Source organism: Pollachius pollachius (assembly GCF_949987615.1).
Source record: "Pollachius pollachius genome assembly, chromosome: 18".
NCBI lineage: Eukaryota > Metazoa > Chordata > Actinopteri > Gadiformes > Gadidae > Pollachius > Pollachius pollachius.
This window is the reverse complement of record NC_136951.1, coordinates 12,573,873-12,596,881: the sequence shown is the minus strand read 5'-3', so window position 1 is coordinate 12,596,881 and position 23,009 is coordinate 12,573,873. Positions and strand designations below refer to the sequence as shown.

The window sequence follows — 23,009 nt, the reverse complement described above, 5'->3', positions numbered from 1 at the left end:
CAGCCCACACCCACATGAGTCCTTATAACACTTATAACATCAGAGTCTACTAAATGAGTAAAGGTCGGTTCAGCCGAGCCACCAACTCTTAAAAATAGACACGGCTATCGCGGCTGCAATAAAAAAATTAAATGCCCTGCAAAAGGTAATTTATCAAAGAAATCCTGGCTAATCCGCTGAAGGCTTCCTGATGTCCGTCCGACACACGACCTCATTATGGACTCAAATTACTTCACAACGTATTGACTTCCCCTCCCTGCTCCTTGCTTTATTAATCCCCCTTTAATCCCCGCTAAACGACGTCCCTCGTGGTTAAGAGTAATGCCGGCCGTGTCCCGGGGACGAAGGGTAATGAGGAGGAGGAGGGTGATGAGGAGGAGGAGGGTGATGAGGAGGTGTTCGATCGATTCACACTGAACCCGGAGTCCCTTTAATAGTGAGGAGAGAAACAGCTGTCCATCAGAGGGAGTCACATGACGTGTACAGCGTTATGTTGACATGTTTTATGTCCGTTTGCATTGCCAATGCATATACAAATTAAAATAAGATTCATACATACAATATTAAGAAAATGTCAGTTGAGAGAGAACAATTAAGACATGATATGCAGCTGTAAAAGAATGCAAGCTCAGACATTTCTCTACTGAATCTTTCTTTCTTCATCTCTAATTACATCCCTTTCGTTTTCTAGTTGTCCCTCTCTCATTCTCCTTATAAGTCTGATGGTATATACATATATGTATACATATATCTATCTATCTATATCTATCCATCAGGTATACAGTAGGAGAGAAAGAGGGGAGGAGATCTAAGTGAGCTGAGCCAACATGGCGGTGGGGGATGAGAGAGAGAGCCAGTCCTACTGTATGCGGGGCTCGCTCGCCGCACGGTGACTAATACCTGGTCGCTCCCAGTGGACGTTCTGAAGGAAATGCCAACATCTCTGTTGTGATGAGAATGAATGCCATCCCACACGGGGGAGAGACAGGTGACCTGGAAGGCACAGAGCGGTCAACTTGGTATAGTTATCATTAAGACAATTCTGATTATCGTAAATTTCAGAAAAGTTTTCTTCCTGAAAGTGTTCCCCCAGAAATCTATGTTGTTTTCTGTTGAAAGCGAGAGGCAGTCGAAGCAGACTTCCACTGTTACCCACCCACTGTGTAATTCCACCCAGCCTTTGAAGCCTCCAGTTCCATGGGCTTCAGCCAGGGTTTACGCAGCCAAGAGCGTGGGCCTCTTCAAACAACACCTCAGCTACCATTACTAGCCTCCTTTAGCCCTGATTCATCCAAAGAGACTTACTTGTGAATTTGTCTTTTTCAGTAGAGGACAATATCAGTCTGGCTGATGAACCATCATAGCCTTCCTTCCTAGCTCCACTAAAACATCCCGTACCAATAATGTTTGGCACAAAGACTTCGTACTGATTCTGCAGGAGAGTATTCAGCGTAAGAGTGCCTGCCACAAAGGTAAACATGAAGCCCTTTTGTCTTTTGGAATCGTTGTGCGTCCGTCAGAACGGAGTTGCAGATTAAATAACACTGACTTGTCATACAGATATTTTTACAAAATGTCTAAAGACCAAAACTGCGTTCATGCAAATGCTGTTGGTGAAGCCTGGAGAGACGGTTCATTGATCTCCAGTACTGCGGCTGTCTGTTGACGAGCAGCTGGAGGAAGACATCTTCTCCAGAGATAAGGCTGTGGAAATGGGGATCCAACCCAGTCCCTTTTTGGCTGGGAGTTCAAGCACCCTAACTGCTAAAGACAATTCCCAATCTGGTAAATCATTTCCAAAATGTGCACTTGTTCCATAATGCTCTGTGAAGCTCGCAAAGTCCTGAAAACTCTGGCAGAATCAGAGAACAGATGAGGTTCAAGTAGGGAGAGGTGCAGCTGCCTTGAGTGTGTGTGTGCATATGTGCGCAAGTGTGCATGTGTGTGTGTGTGTGTGTGTGTGTGTGTGTGTGTGTGTGTGTGTGTGTGTGTGTGTGTGCATGTGTGTGTGCGTGTGTGTGTAAATGGCCACCAGGGAAAGGACATTGAAGTAATAGATATGAACCCATGAATTTTTAAAAGCGCTTCCTTGTGTTGAAAAGTTTCACGATTTGTCTCGCGTGTAACTGAGTGACGGGGAAAATGATGGGGGTATTATTATTCCAAGAATCTAATTTTAGCAACCATGAGCCAGCGATGGCATCGGGATGACTATGGCTAAAGGTTTAGAAATAATGAAGTAAAGGATTTGGAGGGATCTGCAGGAATCAGATCATTAGGCAGCAGCTGTTCATGGAAACAGATGACACGTCTTTTGGGGAAATTAGAAAATCTGTTAAATTAGCCATCTTCATCGTAATACAGTCTTCAACAGTTAGAAATTTGATGTGCGACTTTATATTATACTCAGTAAAACCACACGCCCTTACACAATCCAGCAGACTGTACATAACGTATATTGTACGTTATGTACATTTTTATCACTGGCTTGTAGAAGATAGAAGATAGAAGCTTAATTTGTCATTGGGTTAAATACAGTGTATTTACACAATGAAATTAAGGTGCAGATCGTGTTCAGTGCTTTTTAAAAAATTAAATAAATAGAATACAGTACGAAATATTAATAATAATAATAATAATAATAATAATAATAATAATAATAACTGTATAATAGCTGTACAACTGTAAATGTGACACTGACAACAAACTCACAATTCTTATGCCTTGGCTGCATATTGTGGCGTTCTTTACTCTCTTATGCCTTAGTTGTTTTCCATAGCTGTCGACACCTTACTCCAATATTTGAATCTATAACATAACCTTGTGAACGTTCCTGGCAATAGGCACTTTAAATGCACTTAAAAGCCGCACGAAACACTCAAACAGAAAGATTTGTTATCCCCCTGTCACACACCAGTTTCTTCTACACCTTGAAATAATGGACTCCCACAGGAACCACACAATGAGATGCATTCGTTGAGTCCTAAAGGATTCTCTGCAAGACGGGGGTGGGACAACTAGACAAAGGTCTGCAGTGATGGGGACGGTGAACGTTCTGAACCAATAGCAGGGATAGATCAGCAGAGACCAATCACAGAAGCCCTGAGCTTGCACCTGCCCTTTCTTGGTCCCTGATGGATAACGCCGGTGGTCTTTGTGACCGCAGGGTCAGTGATAAAGCGGCCTCATGAATCTGCTCACAGCACAAATTATATTCTCTTCACAAACTGTACTTGTGTGCATGTGTGTCCCACACACACAACCAGAAATTCACACACACGTATCCCCCACTTTGCAGAGGGTGTAGAATGAAAGCAGACCCTCCCACCCTCCACCCCTCCTTCCCCGCGGCCATCCATACAATTCAACCACAAAAGAAGGCAAGGCAAGGCCTTTATTTATATAACACTTTTCATACACAAGGCAGACTCAAAGTGCCTGCTCACATCCAATACAGCTTCTAAGCTATGCGGGGGGGGTCTTATCCTTAGAGTCAGTCACCGTGATGGGAGTGGGAAGGGAGGTGGGGAGGAGGAGACTCCAACCGGCAGCCCAGCGATTCAAACCCTCCTCCTCCTCCTCCTCCTCCTCCTCCTCCTCCCTCTCCTTCTCCCTCTCCTCCTCCTCCCTCTCCTCCTCCTCCTCCTTATCACTGTCGTCATAGCGATGGCGGTTTTCGTCAAACTTGGTGCCAGGTGGACTCTAATCACTTCCTGCTGTCGGGGGATAAAATAGCCTCTTTCCTCTGCGTCCAAACTTCCCGAGAGCACTTCCTGCCAAATCCTGTTCTTTTCCCTCATGTTCTGTTTTTGGACAGTACCCATGAGACCAGGAGAGAGGCTGTGTGGGTACCACTCTCCAGCCGTCAGTAACACAGAGACCAGGAGAGAGGCTGTGGGCACCACTCTCCAGCCTCCAGTAACACAGAGACCAGGGGAGAGGCTGTGGGCACCAGTCTGCAGCGTTCAGGAGGTTATTAGTCCCGGCCACGCCCACTTCCTCGGGCTGCTGCTTCCCTTCGCCCTTCAGCTCCCTGCCGCAGCGGCGACGCTAATTACTTTCATTAATCAGAAAAGAAAGGGAAAGACTGGAAAAAAAGGAAAACGGGGAAAGGCGAGAGCAGGAGAAGGATGTTTGTAATGAAACTGATGCAGAACATCTCTCTCTCTCTCTCTCTCTCTCTCTCTCTCTCTCTCTCTCTCTCTCTCTCTCTCTCTCTCTCTCTCTCTCTCTCTCTCTCTCTCTCTCTCTCGCTATCTCTCGCTCTCTCTCTCTCTTCAGATAGAAGCTAATGATGCTAATCTGCTAATGGCCTGCCTCCTACATCACCCCGCAACCCGCCCAATAGAGGCTCTGATCTGATTAGAATCTGCATTCAGCTGGACAGACAGACAGACAGACAGACAGACAGACAGACAGACAGACAGACAGACAGACAGAGACAAAGAGAGAGAGAGAAGGAGAATGACAGAGACGTGGGGAGTGACGTGAACAGCGGTGAGAACGACAGCGGATGAGAGAGACGGAAAGAGGTGAGAGAAAGGAAGGAGACAAAGAAAGAGAAAGAGGAGATCATGAGATGATCTAATGATAGAAATAAGACAAAGAGGGACAGAAGGACAGAAAAGAAGGAGGCAACCAAGAGAGAGAGACAATGACTAATACCAGCTAATAAGAGAGAGAGAGAGAGAACCAAACAGAGATGTTGCCTAATAGAGTGGAAGAGAGATGGGAGACAGAGAGAGGCCATAATGAGGGAGAGAGCGAGAGAAAGCCTAATGCATCTGTCTTACTGATAGAGAGAGAGACAGGTGGAGAGCAGACAGGCTGATATTGGGTGTCTACGGTGAAGGCTTCACCGAACACAGTCCTGTATGGAGTGGTATGTGACTGGGGGTCAGTACTAACACTCCCTTAAAGACTAAGGGGGTCAGTACTAACACTCCCTTAAAGACTAAGGGGGTCAGTACTAACACTCTTTTATGGACTAAGGGGGTCAGTACTAACACTCCCTTAAAGACTAAGGGGTTCAGTACTAACACTCCCTTAAAGACTAAGGGGGTCAGTACTAACACTCCCTTAAAGACTAAGGGGGTCAGTACTAACACTCCCTTAAAGACTAAGGGGGTCAGTACTAACACTCTCTTAAAGACTAAGGGGGTCAGCACTAACACTCTCTGAAAGACTAAGGGGGTCAGTACTAACACTCTCTTACAGGATGAAGGGAGTCAGTACTAACATTGGTCTCATTTAAAAACAATAACGGAGTAAATAAAGAAATAAGAAATCGATGATCGCTACCGAGATTCAATGTTTGATTGATGCAGACTCCTGTGCGTGTGTGCGTTTGTGTGTGCATGTGTGTGTCTCACTAAAAGGGAGTCTGGGGAAATCAGGAACATGGACTGGAGAAGAGAGTAAACAAACAAAAGCATTAAACTTAACACACACACACACACACACACACACACACACACACACACACACACACACACGTTTAAGCATCATTTAGTCTCTATCACCCAACTCAAATTAAATATCTACTTTAGCAGTAGAGCTCCTTCCCCCACATGCTAGCTAGGTAAGGTACAGGAAATAGTCAGACAGGTCATTAAGGAGCAGGAAGGGGTTATACAGTACAGAGACAGGTCCTAAAGGAGCAGGTAGGGGTTAGACATTACAAAGACAGGTCATTAAGGAGCAGGTAGGGGTTATACAGTACAAAGACAGATCATTAAGGAGCAGGTAGGGGTTATACAGTACAGAGACAGGTCATTAAGGACCAGGAAGGGGTTATACAGTACAGAGACAGGTCCTAAAGGAGCAGGTAGGGGTTGGACATTACAAAGACAGATCATTAAGGAGCAGGTAGGGGTTATACAGTACAGAGACAGGTCATTGAGGAGCAGGTAGGATTTAGACAGTACAGAGCCCGGTTATTGAGGAGCAGGTTTGACACTAATGGCACTTTTCCACCAGAGGGTGCGGTGCGAGGGAGCGCGACAGTGCAGCCTGCTCAATAAAACCAATGGAAAAGAGGAACGCGACCCATTAAACCAAGAGCTACCATGGAAGTCGTCCAGCAACAGTTTCGGAACGTCTCCACCTCCTTGTTCGCCCAAGCTAAAGTTTTGCGCGACATGTCCATTGTCCAGAATAATACCTTGCGGGTACTGTTTGTTGGTTTTTATCCCCATGTCGCCCGGAAGTGACGATTCTGTCGACCAATCAACGGAGGGCGCGTGTAGCTCAAACTTTCCGGCACCCTTTCAGGCGTCTCAGTACCCCAACGGAGGAGTACTGCGAGACGAGTGCGAAACGAGTACGGCTCAGTCCGGGTTACTCCCACTTTTGGCGGTGGAAACACGAACAGTGCCGCACCTTTGCGAATCGAACCGAACCGCACCCGAACCGGGGAGGGGGGGGGGGGGGGGGGGGGGCGTCTAAACATGAAATGATTAGATGATATTTCAAGTTTGTCGTCACAACATGTTTTCAGCTGTAGGGAAATTTGGGTTGATTTGATTTTGGATGGTGAAATAACTAATTAACAGAATTTAATTATAAGAGAGATTTCATCATTTTACGCATGAAAGAGATTTTCAAATGCTAACTTCTTAACGTCAGCTTGTCGTATCCGATTACACTTCTTCATGCCGTATGCGAGACCATTCAAAGATGGATGATACAGAGAGACACACACACACATACACAAAGAACTGTGCTGGCCTCGTAATACAATCAATTCATGACAAACTATGCAAGTTGGTCATGCTTTGCAACTCATTAACCAATAATGAATGCCTAGTTACAGCTTTGGGTACATTTCACTAATGTATACATATATTTATTCATGAGTATTGGCTTTTCAAACGTTTTGATTCATGAACAGTGGTCCATTAATCAATTAGTCGTAGACTGTCGTCTGCAGAGTTCATTGAGCTGCCCGCCCAGCATGGATTACGGTGCCACAGTAAAAGAGGATGAATCTCCTCATGGTTTCACCACTGGGTTGGTCTGTTTTAGGGGGAGTCAGGTCCTTACATCTGACAGAAGACAAAGGATTGATCGATCAATTTCTCTTTTTATTCATTCCACTAAAGGTCGAGCTAATCGTCCTTCGCAAAATGTTTTCAAGAACCTCCTAGTCTTTCCCCAACAACACACAGTCGCTTTCCAGTAGACGTTTAGCTTTAGAGTAAAATATATATATATACTGGTTGGCCATGGAGTGACATTCAACAGAGACAGCAGCTGTTCATCTTCCCCAAGTTCATCTCTCTCTCCCTCTCTCTCTATCACTCTCTCTCCCCCTCTCTCTCCCTCTCTCTACCCCTCTCTCTCTCCCCCTCTCTCCCTCTCTCTACCCCTCTCTCTCTCCCCCTCTCTCTCTCCCTCTCTCTACCCCTCTCTCTATCCCCCTCCCTCTCCTCCCTCTCTCTCTCCCTCTCTCTCGCCCCCTCTCTCCCCCCTCTCTCTCTTTGACTGACGCTATGATTGCTCTTTAATCATGGGCAAAGACAGAAATCTAATCTCCACACAAGGGCCGTGCTCAACCATCCAATCTGGTTAGACCCCCCTAATTTACAGACACTTGTCCAAACCGACAGTGAATTCATACGTCTGTATGGAGGGTTAGGGTGGGGGTTTCTATATGGAGTGTTAGGGTGGGGGTCTCTCTATGGAGGGTTAGGGTGGGGGTCTCGTGTTAGTGGACACCCACAGGTTAGGCTGTGGACATCGGTTCCCTTTGGCTCCCACACCCTAGCACACAACACCCTCCTACCCTCTAAATATAACCTCCTAACAGACTCACTATGTGCTCCTACTAAGAGGCAGATAGCGACAGAACAGCTCTGAAGCATCGAGGGACGGCTTGGTTATCACGTTGTGTGTCTGTTGTGTGTCATGGGCCAGCGTTGTTATCACGTTGTGTGTCTGTTTTGTGTCATCAGTGAAGCAGGTCTCCAGCGATATAGTTAGGGTTACGGTTAGGTAAGAGTATTAGGATTTGTTAGTAGGGCATCCCACGGCCTCTCACATGTTCCTGTAGCTCAGTGAGTTCATTGTGTAAAAACCAATGGAACCATGCAGATAGTTTGTATCCTCCTCAGGCAAAAGTTGGGCTATTAAATCCTTGGTCTAACCAGTTCTAACCAGTGCTAATCCTAACCCTATTAAACCCTTGGACCACTTTTGTTCGCCTCACTAACCTGGATAGCTTCAATCAGATGCTTTTCAACAGGACCAGTGCTAACCCTAACCCTAACAAGGGACCGCCTTACATTCCGACATACCCCCACTCCGACATTCACATCTAATTGTCGGAGTGGCGGCACATGCCCCCCACTAGGAAAGGGGGCATGTCGGAATGGCAGCATGTAACCACCCTAACCAGTGTTAACCCTAACCAGTGCTAACCCTAACCCCACGTGTCCAGCTGTTTAATTAAGTTAGCGGTTCTAAGCTCATCTTAACAAACAGTGGGCCTGGCTGCGGTTTCCTTCGTGACCCCCGGATAACATCACTTCACCGCACGTCAACCGAGCGCAAACAGGAAGTGAGAGGATGACTCGCGGCACGGCTCCCGGTCCTGATGCCAACAGCGAGTTGACACTACCCATGATGCATCAGAACCGGGTTATTCCCTCAAGGGTTAATTACGGGGAGACTTATATCAAATAAATCACCCAGCATCCAGCTAAAATGTTTGTACGCATGCAGTGAGATGTGAGGGAAATGGGCTAATCCATCCTTAAGATAAATGTAATAATAGGAATTAAGTACCTTATCCACTGACTTATAGTTCTGTCAGATGGGGGACGTAGATGAAATGAAAGGAGGAAAAATGTGACTGACATGGATCCAATTTGTGTCACACATGCTGCTGTGGAGTTTCCCTCAAGCACTGGCAACACCAAGCGCTGTGTTAACAAACAAAATGGAGCTCAGCATATGGCCCTCTGAACGCAGGGAGTTTGCCTCGGGCCGTATTACACAAAAATTGACCAATTAATAAGCATGTAGTTGACGGAGCGATGGCAGGAGCAATGTATCCCCCCCCCCCCCCGACAAACAAATGTTACCCCCAGCCTGCTCTCCCTCGCTCCCACCAGTGTCAGGCCTCTAAGAGAAAAATTTTGCTGGAAGGCAAACATGTCTGGTTGACTCGGTCATGTGGCTGTGTTTTGACGGGAAGCTAGGAGGCTTGGGGCGCTGCATGCTAATGGCACGTTCAGGATACACCGATTATCCTCCTGGTAGCAGAAGGGAGAGAGAGAGATGTAATCCTCACCCTGGTCGCCCTGTCGCTCAACCCCTATGAGTCCTAACCCCAACCCTTCATATGCTGAGGTTGAGGTCTGGGCTTTGTGTTACGATGCTAGAGCTAGCGTACTCGTTGTGACCCGGGTAGTCAACCCGTAACCTAATGTCTGTCCCTACGTGGCGCGTTGAACTTGAAGTATGTTCCTAAACTTTCCCTGGCCGAGTGCAATCGTACCTATCGAGGGGGGTAGGTGAGAGATACTCACCGCAGGTCCACAGCCACCGTAAGCATAAAGCTCTCTCTCAGTGACACGGGCACCTGGTCCCGGCGGGGTAAACCGTCAGTTTAGACCCTCAACTCATAGTCTTACTTCCTGAGACTCACCTGCAGCCTCAGCTGCTGCTATTTAGTGCGAATGAGCACCTCAACTTTGCCCCCGCTGTGTGATATCAGTACTGACCATAACCAGCAGCACACTAAGCTCTAGACCTAATCGTAACAGTCGGCTAACATTAACACTAACCCTAACCCTTCACCCTATGAGCATGAGATGTCTGGGCTTTGTAACCCTAACCCTAACCATGTTGTTGTATGTTTGGACACAAAATCAACTATCGGACCAAAACCAGTACACCCTGTGGTGCCTTAAGACTCTAAATCAACTCTCAGTCCAAAACCAGTACACCCTGTGGTGCCTTAGAGTCTAAATCAACTCTCAGACCAAAATCAGTACACCCTGTGGTGCCTTAGACTCTAAATCAACTCTCAGACCAAAACCAGTACTCTGTGTGTTTCCCAAATAACAATATTACCATTTAAAGTCTGGTCTGCTTTTTTTAGAAAACGAGAAAAAATAAAGTTCTGAGTCGATGTCTAAACATAACATCATCCTTAACAAAACTACTCAAATGAGTGAAGTGCATTGAATCATCTTAATTTATTTTGAGTGAGGGTTAGGGTAAGTAAAATAAAGATAAAGAAATCGATATTCCATACCTTTGAGGTATAGAATACCTAGAATAATAGATTAAGGTTGAGAGCTTTAGTATTTGGAGAAAATGTGTCTGTTGAGGCCAGGCCTTGGCTCGTATTCTCTCCAATGATCCAACGAAAGATTATTTTCTCTGGAGAGTCTCAGAGTTCAGAGAGAGCAAGCCGGTCGACTTGTTTTGAATTGGGCTCTTCGAGATGTGACCATGCACATTACACAGAGTCTAAAAGAGAAAAGTGTTTCGTACACAAACCATGTATAATGGTTGACTAAAATAGAAGTTTGAACATTAATTAGTTTCTTTTCACTACTTTTTTACCCTTTCGCTGTAGTGACCTTAACATAAATAGGCCCTAAACAATTATGACTTCAACAATAAAGAGTAAGTATCCGTTGAAACAAAACTATCAGCATTTTAATGGCCAAATACCGCCAATTAGACAATTTTGTCAAAACCAGAGCCAAAAATATCTTGAGATAGAGGCAGACAAAATAAAAAGGGCCCCACTAAAAGTCGCCCCCTCCTGTGAGGAATGAGCAAAGCTTTCTATCAAAGCCGCTGCTAATAATTTCATGCATGGCTCAGCTATACGGGATCTGTCAAGCGTTAATCTATACTGAATCTTTGCCACAAGTCACGGTGGGGAAGACAGTGACAAGGGAATCAAGCGGAAAAGCCACACAAGCGAGTTTTGGCGAAATTGGTCTGTCTCTGTAACAAGCTAGCTTGACAGGCCATTGCGTTTTCACCGCTTTCCGCACGTTGCCGCCATGCATTTGATATTGGGACAGAGATTGATTTTGGTGGATTACCATCACACTCCGTGGTCAGAAAAAAGAGAAAGGGGTGGAGGCTGGGACTGTGAGGATGCTGATGCAGCCCTAAGTAACAACACAGGGATACAGGGTTAACAGTAGTAAAGTAATAATCAGTATTGTATAGCATTAGCAAAGGGGTTAGTGTTAGCCCTAACCCTATTAAATAATGTATCAATTAATACCTCAGGTAACACTGTTGCTTCAGAATTACTATAGTATAACTATTGCTAGACCATTAGATAACTGTTTATTAACTGAATCAACTAATGTTAATTAAAGGTTAAGGAATGTACTCTAATTGTAAAGATTTAGTTAACCCTAACCCTTATGGCCACAGCCTGACCTATGAGATGCCTGATGCCTCCTGCTTATTGAATCATCTTAATTTAATTTGAGTGAGGGTTAGGGTAAGTAAAATAAAGATAAAGAAACCGATATTCTATACCTTTGAGGTATAGAATACCTAGAATAATAGATTAAGGTTGAGAGCTTTAGTATTTGGAGAAAATGTGTCTGTTGAGTAAACAATCAAAATGTCTTTTAAAGTCCTCCAGGCCTTGGCTCGTATTCTCGCCAATGATCCAACGAAAGATTCTTTTCTCTGGGGAGTCTCAGAGTTCAGAGAGAGCAAGCCGGTCGACTTGTTTTGAATTGGGCTCTTCGAGATGTGACCATGCACATTACACAGAGTCTAAAAGAGCATAAGACACTCTCTCTCTCTCTCTCTCTCTCTCTCTCTCTCTCATACACACACACACACACACACACACACACACTCTTGTGATTTGCTTATTATTTATGTGGTCTCCTGTACGTGGTAATGTGTGTAGTACAGTACTGTGCAGAAGAAAAAAAAGCTTCTTCAAGGACAGTCTTTGTTGCTTACTAAAGGGGAACACAGCCGAGAGATAAAGAGAGAAACAGGAAACATTGAAGTGGAACGACTCCAACGACTCCCCCCCCCCCGCAACGTTTCTGTCCTCTCTATCCTCCACTCTGTCTTTATCTTAACGAGCTCCGGGACATCCTATCTCTGTGAAGGTGGCACCATGAGGCATCACAGACAGCAGCCAGAGTGGGGAGAGAGAGGGAGAGGCGATGGTGAACCAGAGAAGAGACAAGAGGAGAGAGGAGGTGTCAGTCCCCCATACATGGGCATAAGGAAGGGAAAACATACCTGAGGCTCAAGGGTCTGAAGTGGAGAGGAGGGGGGTGGGATGATGTGATGCCGGGGTGATGGGGGAGCAGGGAAGGGGGGGGGGGGGGGGGGGGGGCTGACAGTGACCCATACAGGTCAATGAGGAGGATTCAGTGGGGCCGATTGTGAGCCAATCCCGAAGGAGGTGAGGAGGGGAGGGGGGGGGGGGAGGACCAGGAGGGGGGTTAGGGGGGGTTGAGGAGGGTGTGGGGGGCAAGGAGGGGTTGGGGGGGGGGGGGGTGTGTTGCTGACCCCTACAAGAGACTGTGTGGAGGATTTGGGGCAGAGTTGACTGTGACCCTGCAGGGGGAGGCGATGGTGGTGGATTACACTGGATGGGGGTGAAGGTGACCTCTTTGACCCCCCCCGTGAAAAGGGGGGGTCTTCTGAGGGACCACCTCCCAAAGCCCTGAGACACCTTCAAGAGGAGCTCTAGGAGCTCCGGGGATCCAGAGAAGACAATGAGGGCGGTTTGGCGTATGATGGAATCATGGAACCAAACAGCGAGGTCATGATGGGTGGCTTCACTCGAGTTATAGTACTGGGAGGCAGCGGTCGGATAGAGATATGTGTGAGGTTGTCCTGTGCACTTGTGACTGGGTCCAGCCTGGACGCCTCGTCCTCTGGGGCAGACCGTGATGAAAGAACACGTCTGGGGAGAGATTCACTCTGCTCGGCTCGGCGCCAGCGGCAGCTCAGACCCGTCATGTTGATTCGCTGAGGCAGAACACCTGCCCCAAGGTGGACCAGGGAACCAATGCTGGGGGCGCGCCCAGTGTACTTTCACCAAGCGGGAATACGGACCAAGGAGCATAAGGCAGCCTCAGTATTAACGCAGAGTCACACATCCCGTCCTTTATCAGGGAGACCTTTACGTTAGCACGTAGAGAAATTATCGAAGGTAAGACACGCCGTCGTAGTTTATTCCAAATATCTTGTGATGGTCTCCTTGGAAATTCTCTCACCTAGCGTGATTGCAAACGGTAAGGTGCGGTAGCTGCGCTGGAACCGTTTCCCCTTACATTTCACACATGGGTTGGCCTGAGTGACACTGCACAGCTGCGGCACCACATTTGCTAATGGCATGGGGCAAGACTTTACTTAGACCACCAGGAGGGAGGGGGAGAGAGAGAGAGAGAGAGAGAGAGAGAGAGAGCGAGAGAGACACCAGATGAGCAAGAGTGTCTGTCGGTCAGGTTCAGGGCTGGGGGGCGGCTCAAGGTGTCTGTCGAAAGGCTGCGACGGACCGAGGCTACGGCCCTGAGACGAGATGGGAAGTGGATGGGTTGAAGACCTGAGTGAAGGGAGCTCCCCGGTGGGTTATCTCAGCAACGTATCGGGGATGCAGAACCACAGCTCTCTGAGATCAGCCGTTGTTCATCAACGGCAGGAGGCAGGATGCCGCCGCGGGATGCCTTTCTTCCTCCAAATTGATGCTTAGCAAAGCTTGGCCCTGATTCGGTCGCCTGCTTCGATACCTCAGGGGGAGGGGTGGGCCAATGGGTGAAGATTAGATCGCTGTTAGGGAAAAACCCAACCCGAAGGAAATCCTCCCGAGGGGTCTCACAGGATGGATGTGTGCAGTCTACTAGTTCACCGGAGGGGACGGGTGGGGGGGGGGGGGGGCTGATGGCACCACTCTGCTCCGGAGATGGGAGGGGGGAAGGCCAGGTGTTGCGGTTCAAACTTCCAGCCTCTGGATAATGGTTTATATCTGTCCTGGGTTACCCTTTTGGGTAGAGGGAGGAGGATAGGAGAGGAGAGGAGAGGAGAGGGGGGAGGAGAGGGAAAGTACCAGCCTTATCCAGTTGCCAAGAATCACACCTGGGACGCCAGCTTCCATGTGGGCTAAGCAGCACTCACACACACACACACACACACACACACAGACAGTGTGTGTGTGTGTGTGTGTGTGTGTGTGTGTGTGTGTCATTGGATTTATGGAGGTGTCAGACATTGTAACAAACACTTCTGTCTATCTGTACAGAGCTGGAAGGGATGTTGCAGTCTCTGCTATTGGTCACATCTTTAGAAACATTGTTTCGTATAAACTTCTGGAGCAAGAGCGATAGAATCATTAAAAGCGAGAAAAGTTTGAAGTCTTCTGATGACTCTGGGGCATTGCTGTGTTGCGGTGGTTGGATTGTGTTTGTAACACTCTGCGTGTAATGTGAAGCGAGAGGCCGGAACACGAGCATTGGACGCGCTAGTGTGACTGTCAGCGCAGAGCTGGGGGACTCTTATTTTGATAGTGGTGGAAATAAAGGTATGCTCTTTGCTTGCATGTTCACTATATCATGGCAGGTATAGCACCATCCAGTACACCCACTGACCTCTGTTTCCCTGACCCACACCCTGTTATAGGATAAGAAAAAAATAGCAATAAAAAATCATGAATATGCATCCAGAAAAATTAGCTCCATGTTACTTGAACATCTCAGATCTGAACACTTGTGCCTTGGGTTGTTCCCTCACTATTCAATCCTTTGAACAACATAAGTACCTTGTCATTAAAAGTGACATATTTCCTCTTAGTTTTCCTTCATATCTACGACTGCAGAAAGCTGTCATTCGCTTCACGTTATCTTCCTGAGTGAAAAAGCTTTCAGTTTAAGTTGAAACAGAAACATAAATCAGCATATTACCGCTGACGGGACGAGGTCACATTTACACCGCCCTTCTCCACAGATGGCATGACGTGCTCCATCGCTACGTAGCCGGAATACTGAGAAGTGGAGCGGGTGTGTGTGCGTGTGTGTGTGCGTGTGTGTGTGTTTGAGTGTGTATGTTTATCTGGAGATAGAGGAATGGTGAGGTTTGGTGGGGCTTGTGGAGGGCTGGTGGTGGAGATGGATGGGGGCTGGTGGTGGAGATGGATGGGGGGGTGGTGTGATGGTTGGGGGTGGTGGTGTGATGGTTTGGGGGTGGTGGTGGAGAGGTTTGGGGGTGGTGGGGTAGATGGTTTGGGGGTTGTGGGGTAGAGGGTTGGGGTGGTGGTGTAGATGGTTTGGGGGTGGTGGTGTAGATGGTTTGGGGGTGGTGGTGTAGATGGTTTGGGGGTGGTGGTGTAGATGGTTTGGGGGTGGTGGGGTAGAGGGTTGGGGTGGAGGTGTAGATGGTTTGGGGGTGGTGATGTAGATGGTTTGGGGGTGGTGGGGTAGAGGGTTGGGGGTGGTGGTGTAGATGGTTTGGGGGTGGTGGTGTAGATGGTTTGGGGGTGGTGGTGTAGATGGTTTGGGGGTGGTGGGGTAGAGGGTTGGGGGTGGTGGTGTAGAGGGTTGGGGTGGAGGTGTGATGGTTTGGGGGTGGTGGTGTAGAGGGTTGGGGGTGGTGGTGTGATGGTTTGGGGGTGGTGGTGTGATGGTTTGGGGTGGAGGTGTAGAGGGTTTGGGGGTGGTGGTGTAGAGGGTTGGGGTGGTGGTGTAGAGGGTTGGGGGTGGTGGTGTGATGGTTTGGGGGTGGTGGTGTAGAGGGTTGGGGTGGAGGTGTAGAGGGTTTGGGGGTGGTGGTTTGATGGTTGGGGCTGCAGGTTGAGATGCCTTGTGTAGAGGGCCAGCCCCACAGTGAGATTAATAATGTGTAGAAGCATCAACATCATGTGAGGTTCACACCTCTACGGTGTGTAGGGGACATCAATACACAACAAAGGGGTGTGTGTGTCATTATATGACACAAACACCTTCTGACATGTGCACCTCATGTACGCTGAAATGAATCACCTTTGATTGAAAATGAACGCAGTGGCCATACTACGTGAGATTCGGAATTGTTTGGAAGAATATTTCAATACTAAGGCCAAAAGGGGGATCAATATATTCATGAGCCTCAGGGTGGAAATATATGTCGGAATGATTTCCATGAAATCTGATCGGAGCACGAGACAGAAAAACACGCCAAAAGTAAAGAATGCATCCACTGAATCCGCCCAATAAACAACCCCAACTCAACCAGAAGCAGATCTTCTGGTCTCAGATGGTAGCAATAGAAATGGATGTCGTGAGTGTGCGTGTGTGTGTGTGTGCCTGATCACTGTACTGTTGGACAGATCTCATGCCTTCTTTTCTTCTTCCTTCGAGGACGCCAGTGGACAGAAACGATCTCCACTCTCGAGAATGCTGGTCAATATTTACCTCAGAGGGATAGAGAGTTAAAATACATTGTTGTCCTTTTTTGCCTGCTTGGCATAAACTCTGCTAGCTTGCCCCTTGAGGCCTCCACTCGTTTGCCTCCGCAGGCTGAAAACCATTTCAAGATTGCATTTTACAACTATTTGTTAAGATTATGAATGTCATCGGGTTGCATTTGTTTCGAATTGTCAATCTAGAGAGAGAGAGAGAGAGAGAGAGAGAGAGAGAGAGAGAGAGAGAGAGAGAGAGAGAGAGTGAGAGAGAGAGAGAGAGAGAGAGACAGTCCTGGTTCCCAGCAGAGAGGCTGCAATGCAGACGATCTCTCCTGTATTCGAGTCATGCACCTATAATCATAAAACAACAACAAACAGTCAGGGTGGGGTCTCCACCCAAGCACCATCACCTCTGCTGCATGTAACACTTTCTCCAACACAGCAATTTACAGTGATTTCCAAGTGCTTAAGGAGTAGGTAACGGAAGGGGGCCGCTTGCTACAGGTCAAAGCCCTTTCCTGCCCCATGTTTCCTTACCAGCGGTCATCCTGAATATTCCCGCTGGTCTGAACACGACCCCAATCCCACCGCTGACCTGGCTAAACCCTTTTCTGCTACCAATAATACGTCTGCGGCATTTAGGCAGAAATGTCAAGGCTGGTTATACCTTCAGATGTTTTTCTTTTTAAGGGCCTCTAGTTATCGGGGCCCGAGGTGAAGGCGGGACGGCCGGAGGGCGAGACAAGACTTTAACGGAGAAAGGTTAAAGTTGCCCTTTTTTCCAGCCTCCTCCCAAAAGCGCATAGGCAATTTTCAGCTCTGGTGAGCCTGTTGTGGTGTTCAGCCAAGGCAGAACGCAGGACAATACGCACCTTTCACTTATTCATCTCCTATCCTTTAGCAAATGAATTGCTTCTCTCTCTCCATCTCTTGCTCCCTCTCTTTCTCGCCTGCTCTTTCACACTCTCCCTCTCACTCTTTATTGGGCTCTCTGTCTCTCTCTACCCATCTGTCTCCCGTTGCTCTCTCCCACTCTCTTTCTCTCTTTCTTTCTCTCCCTTGCACTTTCACACTCTCCCTCCACATCTCAGTCCTCAGTGCTCTTTATTTATGTCCCTCCCATCTGTCTCCCATTTTCTCTCTCTTATCTCTTTCTTTCTCCCACCATCTCGCCCACTGTATCACTTAATCCCAAATGAACAAACAAGCCAAATGCTGCCACAGAGGTTTGGGCCTTGAAACCAAGCTTTCCTTTGCGCACTATGAACTCATAAACACATGTAGATCAACAAGCCTTGTGTATACTTGCACAACTTGTCAAATTGATAATGACTCAGATAATAAGGAATATAACGTTTGAGATGATAGTGTGTGTGTGTGTGTGTGTGTGTGTGTGTGTGTGTGTGTGTGTGTGCCCCTGCGACTATGCAGGGGCCTCCCCATGTTGTTGAGGTTAGGGTGAGGGTGAGGGTGAGGGTGAGGGTGAGAGTTAGGCCACACTGGTGTTAGTAACTCACCCTTATCGTGATGGCTGCTCCTGTAGAGAGGTGAGGGCGAGGGTCAGGTGCTCCTGTAGAGACACCATGGACTCGTAGCAGCAGCATCTGGAGTAGAAACCAGTAGAATCCAAGCAGCATGGGAACGGTCCCGTTATCGGTGAGCACTCACTGGCTTGGTCGGCTTAATTGGACACTTCATTTAAAGCGCAATCAGTAAAACAATTTCACCTGCAGAACCTTTCATAATGCTTTTCTCAATTCTCACAAAACCAAATAATTCAGTAATTATGTCACTCTTATACAATAATACCTCTTTTAGTCGGATGCTATTTATAAGAGAGTAACTGATATTTTCCTAAGTTATTTTAGTAACAAGGCGATTTAACTTTGATTAATTTAGAGAAGATTGCGTTTTCTTGGTAGGTTGCATTGTGAAGTGTCAATGAAACTTGGCATTTAAAGATCCCATTTAATGATTTTTTAGGGTTAATTGATTGGTATTACTTATCCAGAAACATTAACAAGTGAATTATTGAGTAATTAAAAGTTAAAAGATAATCAGGCTTAGTTTGTATGACCGTCTTTGTGTTATGTTGATTGACCTTCATTTAGTTAATAAGAAATATTCACGAGTCATGGGAAACATTGAATTGGTTTGACATATTAAAGGAGAATGGGGCTTGTTCCCTGGTTTGGCTGACTGTTAACAATATTTATTAATTAATAACACTGAGCAAATCATCACGTCGTGGGAACATTCCAGTTTTACTTTGGAAATGACTCACAATGTGTTGATGAAGGCTTATATTTGCCCAGTCCGTGGGACCAGTTGTCCTGGAAAGCGTGAGCGTTAAGTGGCTCCTAAAAGGACAGGATTACATCTTGATCCCTCAATATGGCCGGCCTGGGGGAGGTGCCTGCTTACCGAGACCCCAGGGATACGGGGAGGCTTACAGTAGCCAAGGATGGAGGTAGTTAGCCTCAGAGGGCAGTTAGCCTCGAAGGACAGTTAGCCGCTAAGGGGAGTTAGCGCTGTCCCCGTTATGACGTGACCCACTCCATCCACTTCACTTTCCCCCTAATCCACTTGTCTGTTGTTGGCCACAAGTCGACCAATCCTAATCGTATTGTTGTGGTGTTTCTCGAGTTTAAATCGGCGGAGTTAAACATTTTACGGAGGATTAGAGGCAGGCTCAGCTCCATGGCTAATGCAATGATTAGGGATTTCTGGTGCGGACGATAAGTGAATGCTCGCTAGTCGCTCAGAAAAGCCCCGAGCTCCAGCGCTAAAGACCTTGAGCTTGAATGGCAGTCTTTGGGCCGCTGAACGCGGTTGAGGCCGTGTGCGACGAAGCGTTTCACTGAACCTGCTCTTCCTGGGTATCGATTTCACATCGAGATTTTTTTTTTCAGGTTTGTCAAATCTAACAGCACAGAATAAATAGACATTCACACTGGCAAAGAAGATCAAGAAGCAACAGATGGAGAAATATTAATGTTAACTAATAATCCTTCTACATTTTGATCTACATTAAAATGCTCAATGGGATTGGCAAAACTAGACAAATATTTCCAAAAAACGAGAGATCTTGTAACATCAAAAAGCCATAGAAAATGTGTTCAATAAATCCCTATGATGTTTATTGAGTTGTTTGTAGGGTGAACTCTGAAATGTGGGTTTGCCTATTTAGTCATTAAGGTGGAAATAAGGATCATCTTAGATCAATGGTTTAAAAAGCCTTGAAACTCTACAAACAGCAAAGGCTACGCTCTGTTTTTCTGCATTTACTTCCGATTGTACTTTCCATTGCACACGCTGTGAACATTGATTTGTGTTTGTTGTGGCCGGGAAGCAGATGCTACATGGCAGCTCATAAAGTGTGGTAAGCCGAGAGACAATAGAACACAATGTCACTTCCTGCCAGATGTGATAAAGTAACTAAACACAGTTTAGATGAGATTATTATAATGATATACATTCACCAAAGCTGAAGACAAAGCATTAAAGATGCGTGGAAAAATAATACACATAAAAGCATTACGCATATATACCTATGTCATATATAGCAGCAAATATGAAAGCACATTTAATTTAATTCTCAAACAATGCATACATCGTTTGTAATGTTTCGAGCAACATAGTTAAAGTACTAAGGTTTGTTCCCAAAGGACTTTAGACCATCCCCATAAATAGAAAAGTTATACAACACCATATGAAATGCTTGTTATACTAATACATATGTAAAACTATTGTTATGAATACACAGAGGGTGTGTTTATGATGGTTATCAAAGGGTTTCTAAACATTAATAAATGTCTCTAATCTGTCTCCATAATGGATGGAGTTCCCTTCTTGTCGCGGTTTCCATAAGCACTTTCTCATTGGAAGATTTATGCACGGATGACAAACAATATTTCATTGTAAAATGAATTATTGTTTCTGCAAATGTGGGTTTTTATTAAATTGCCTTTTACAGCGGCACGTTTCCAATTCAATTCAATTAAGTTATCATTAAACACCGTTTAGGGGCCACTATCCTCACAAGCAGTTGATCCTGATATCATTTTAAATAGCAATTAAAACAGAGGTTGTTTGTTTCAAATACTTTTTATTAAGAGAAATCTCATTAACCTACCAACCCTTTAACCCTCCCATTTGTGTGCCCATTAAAATGGGATATTTATCAAAGTGTATTTCTATGTTAATTGCTACCTTTGTAAGATTAATGACTTATTTTCAACGACTTTGCTATTTAAGTGGGAGCAGAGGCTGACAGGGAAATAAACTTAGTTTAATGTTTTTCCACTTTGTATAGTATAGCTGTGTTTATTTTATGGTATGGATAATGAAGCACAGCCTGGACACATTTTTTGGTTTTTGTGTGTTCACAAATATAACAAAATATGTATCGTATAGTTTCCTATCGTATAGCATAATATGATATAGTATAGTATAGTTTAGTATATTATAGTATAGCATAATATAACATAATATAGCATAGTATAGTACAGTATAGCATAGTAAAGTATAGTATAGTATATAGTGCAAACATCTGGTTCAATTGATTCCATGTTTCTATTTCAGCCTTGTTCGCTTTGTGGTCACATGGGATATTTAAAAGGATATGTAATCTCTACCTCAAGTGTCTGCAATGTATTTTTGGCATTCCCAGTACAACTAATCTTATCGTGTATATATTAGTGCATTTCTTCCAGTTCCTATCACTGCCCTGTTTGTTCTGCTTTGATAAACGTTAACCTCATCACGTCTTCTCGTACTTTGACTTCCTGTCCAGGTTCCTTCTGAGTGGGAGGAGACTCATCACGTCTTCTCGTTCTTTGACTTCCTGTCCAGGTTCCTTCTGAGTGGGAGAAGGCCGCCAGAGAGCCGATGCCATGGACGTGTTGAACTACACTTCTTGGAACGCCTCGGAGGGCAACGAGACGCAGGCGGCGGAGGATGAGGCCGAGAGCCCCTACAAGACGGTGGAGGTGGTGTTCATCGTGCTGGTGGCAGGCTCCCTTAGCCTGGTCACCGTCATCGGGAACATCCTGGTCATGCTGTCCATCAAGGTGAACCGCAACCTGCAGACGGTCAACAACTACTTCCTGTTCAGCCTGGCGTGCGCCGACCTCATCATAGGCCTGTGCTCCATGAACCTGTACACGGTGTACATCGTGATCGGCTACTGGCCCCTGGGGCCTGTGGTGTGCGACCTGTGGCTGGCCCTGGACTACGTGGTGAGCAACGCGTCCGTCATGAACCTGCTGATCATCAGCTTCGACCGCTACTTCTGCGTCACCAAGCCGCTCAGCTACCCCGTCAAGCGCACCACCAAGATGGCGGGCATGATGATCGCGGCCGCCTGGGTGCTGTCCTTCATCCTCTGGGCGCCGGCCATCCTCTTCTGGCAGTTCATCGTCGGCGGGCGCACCGTGCCCGAGAGGGAGTGCTACATCCAGTTCTTCTCCAACGCCGCCGTGACCTTCGGCACGGCCATCGCCGCCTTCTACCTGCCCGTCATCATCATGGTCATCCTCTACTGGCGGATCTCCAAGGCCAGCAAGAGCCGCGTGAAGAAGGACCCCCGGAAGGCCCCCAACCCGGAGCCCCGGTCCCCGCGGGCGGCCGTCCCCACGGCCAACAACAACAACGTGGCCGCAGGGCCCGCCCTCTCCCAGACCCCCGCCAGCACCACGGAGGACGCTTCCCAGCCGCACGACGCCCGGCTGCAGAACGGGAAGGGCCCGTCCTCCGCCGGCGAGGGCGAGACGGCGGGCGAGGAGGCGGCGGCCAGGGACCACCCCGGGGAGGAGAAGGAGAGCTCCAACGAGTCCAGCTCCGGCAGCGCCGCCGCGTCCCACCAGCCCGACGAGGAGCCCACCACCTCCAGGCCCGACGCCGCTTCCGGCGGAGGCGCCGACGGCAACCAGCAGACGCAGCCGCGGCAACGCGCCAAGACGGGGGTCTCCTCCAAGCTCACCTGCATCAAGATCAAGACCAAGTCCCCCAAGGGCGACTGCTACACCCCCACCAACCAGTTGACGGTGGAGATCGTGCCGGCCGCCGAGCGGCAGAACCACGTGGCGCGCAAAATCGTGAAGATGACCAAGCAGCCGCCCACCAAGAAGAAGAAGGCGCCTCCGTCGCGGGAGAAGAAGGTGACGCGCACCATCATGGCCATCCTGGTGGCGTTCGTGGCCACCTGGACGCCCTACAACGTCATGGTGCTCATCAACACCTTCTGCTCCAGCTGCATCCCCAACACGGTGTGGACCATCGGCTACTGGCTGTGCTACATCAACAGCACCATCAACCCGGCCTGCTACGCCCTCTGCAACGTCACCTTCAAGAAGACCTTCAAACACCTGCTGCTCTGTCAGTACCGCAACATCAGGGCCGGCCGGTGAACCAAGGGATGGAGTGTGTTTAGGAAGCTTTGTTTTTAGTGTGTGGTGGTGTATGCAGTGTGTGTGTGTGTGTGTGTGTGTGTATGTGTGTGTGTGTGTGTGGGAATGCGAGTATCTCTCTATGTGTGTGCTTGTCCAAGTATGTGTCTGCGCATGTGTGTTTGTATTTCTGCGAGTACAAGCAAGAGTGTGTGTGTGTGTGT

At 47.3% G+C, this 23,009-nt stretch overlaps 1 protein-coding gene across 1 annotated transcript; it reads left to right on the top strand.

Annotated features, from left to right (window-relative positions):
- Window positions 1-21,291: 21,291 nt before the first annotated feature.
- Window positions 21,292-22,806, top strand: chrm2a (cholinergic receptor, muscarinic 2a; the record flags this gene model as incomplete). Its single annotated transcript, XM_079755293.1, has 1 exon — window positions 21,292-22,806. One exon carries the CDS (start codon window positions 21,292-21,294, stop codon window positions 22,804-22,806), a length of 1,515 nt encoding a protein of 504 aa, XP_079611419.1.
- Between the last annotated feature and the right edge of the window lie 203 nt (window positions 22,807-23,009).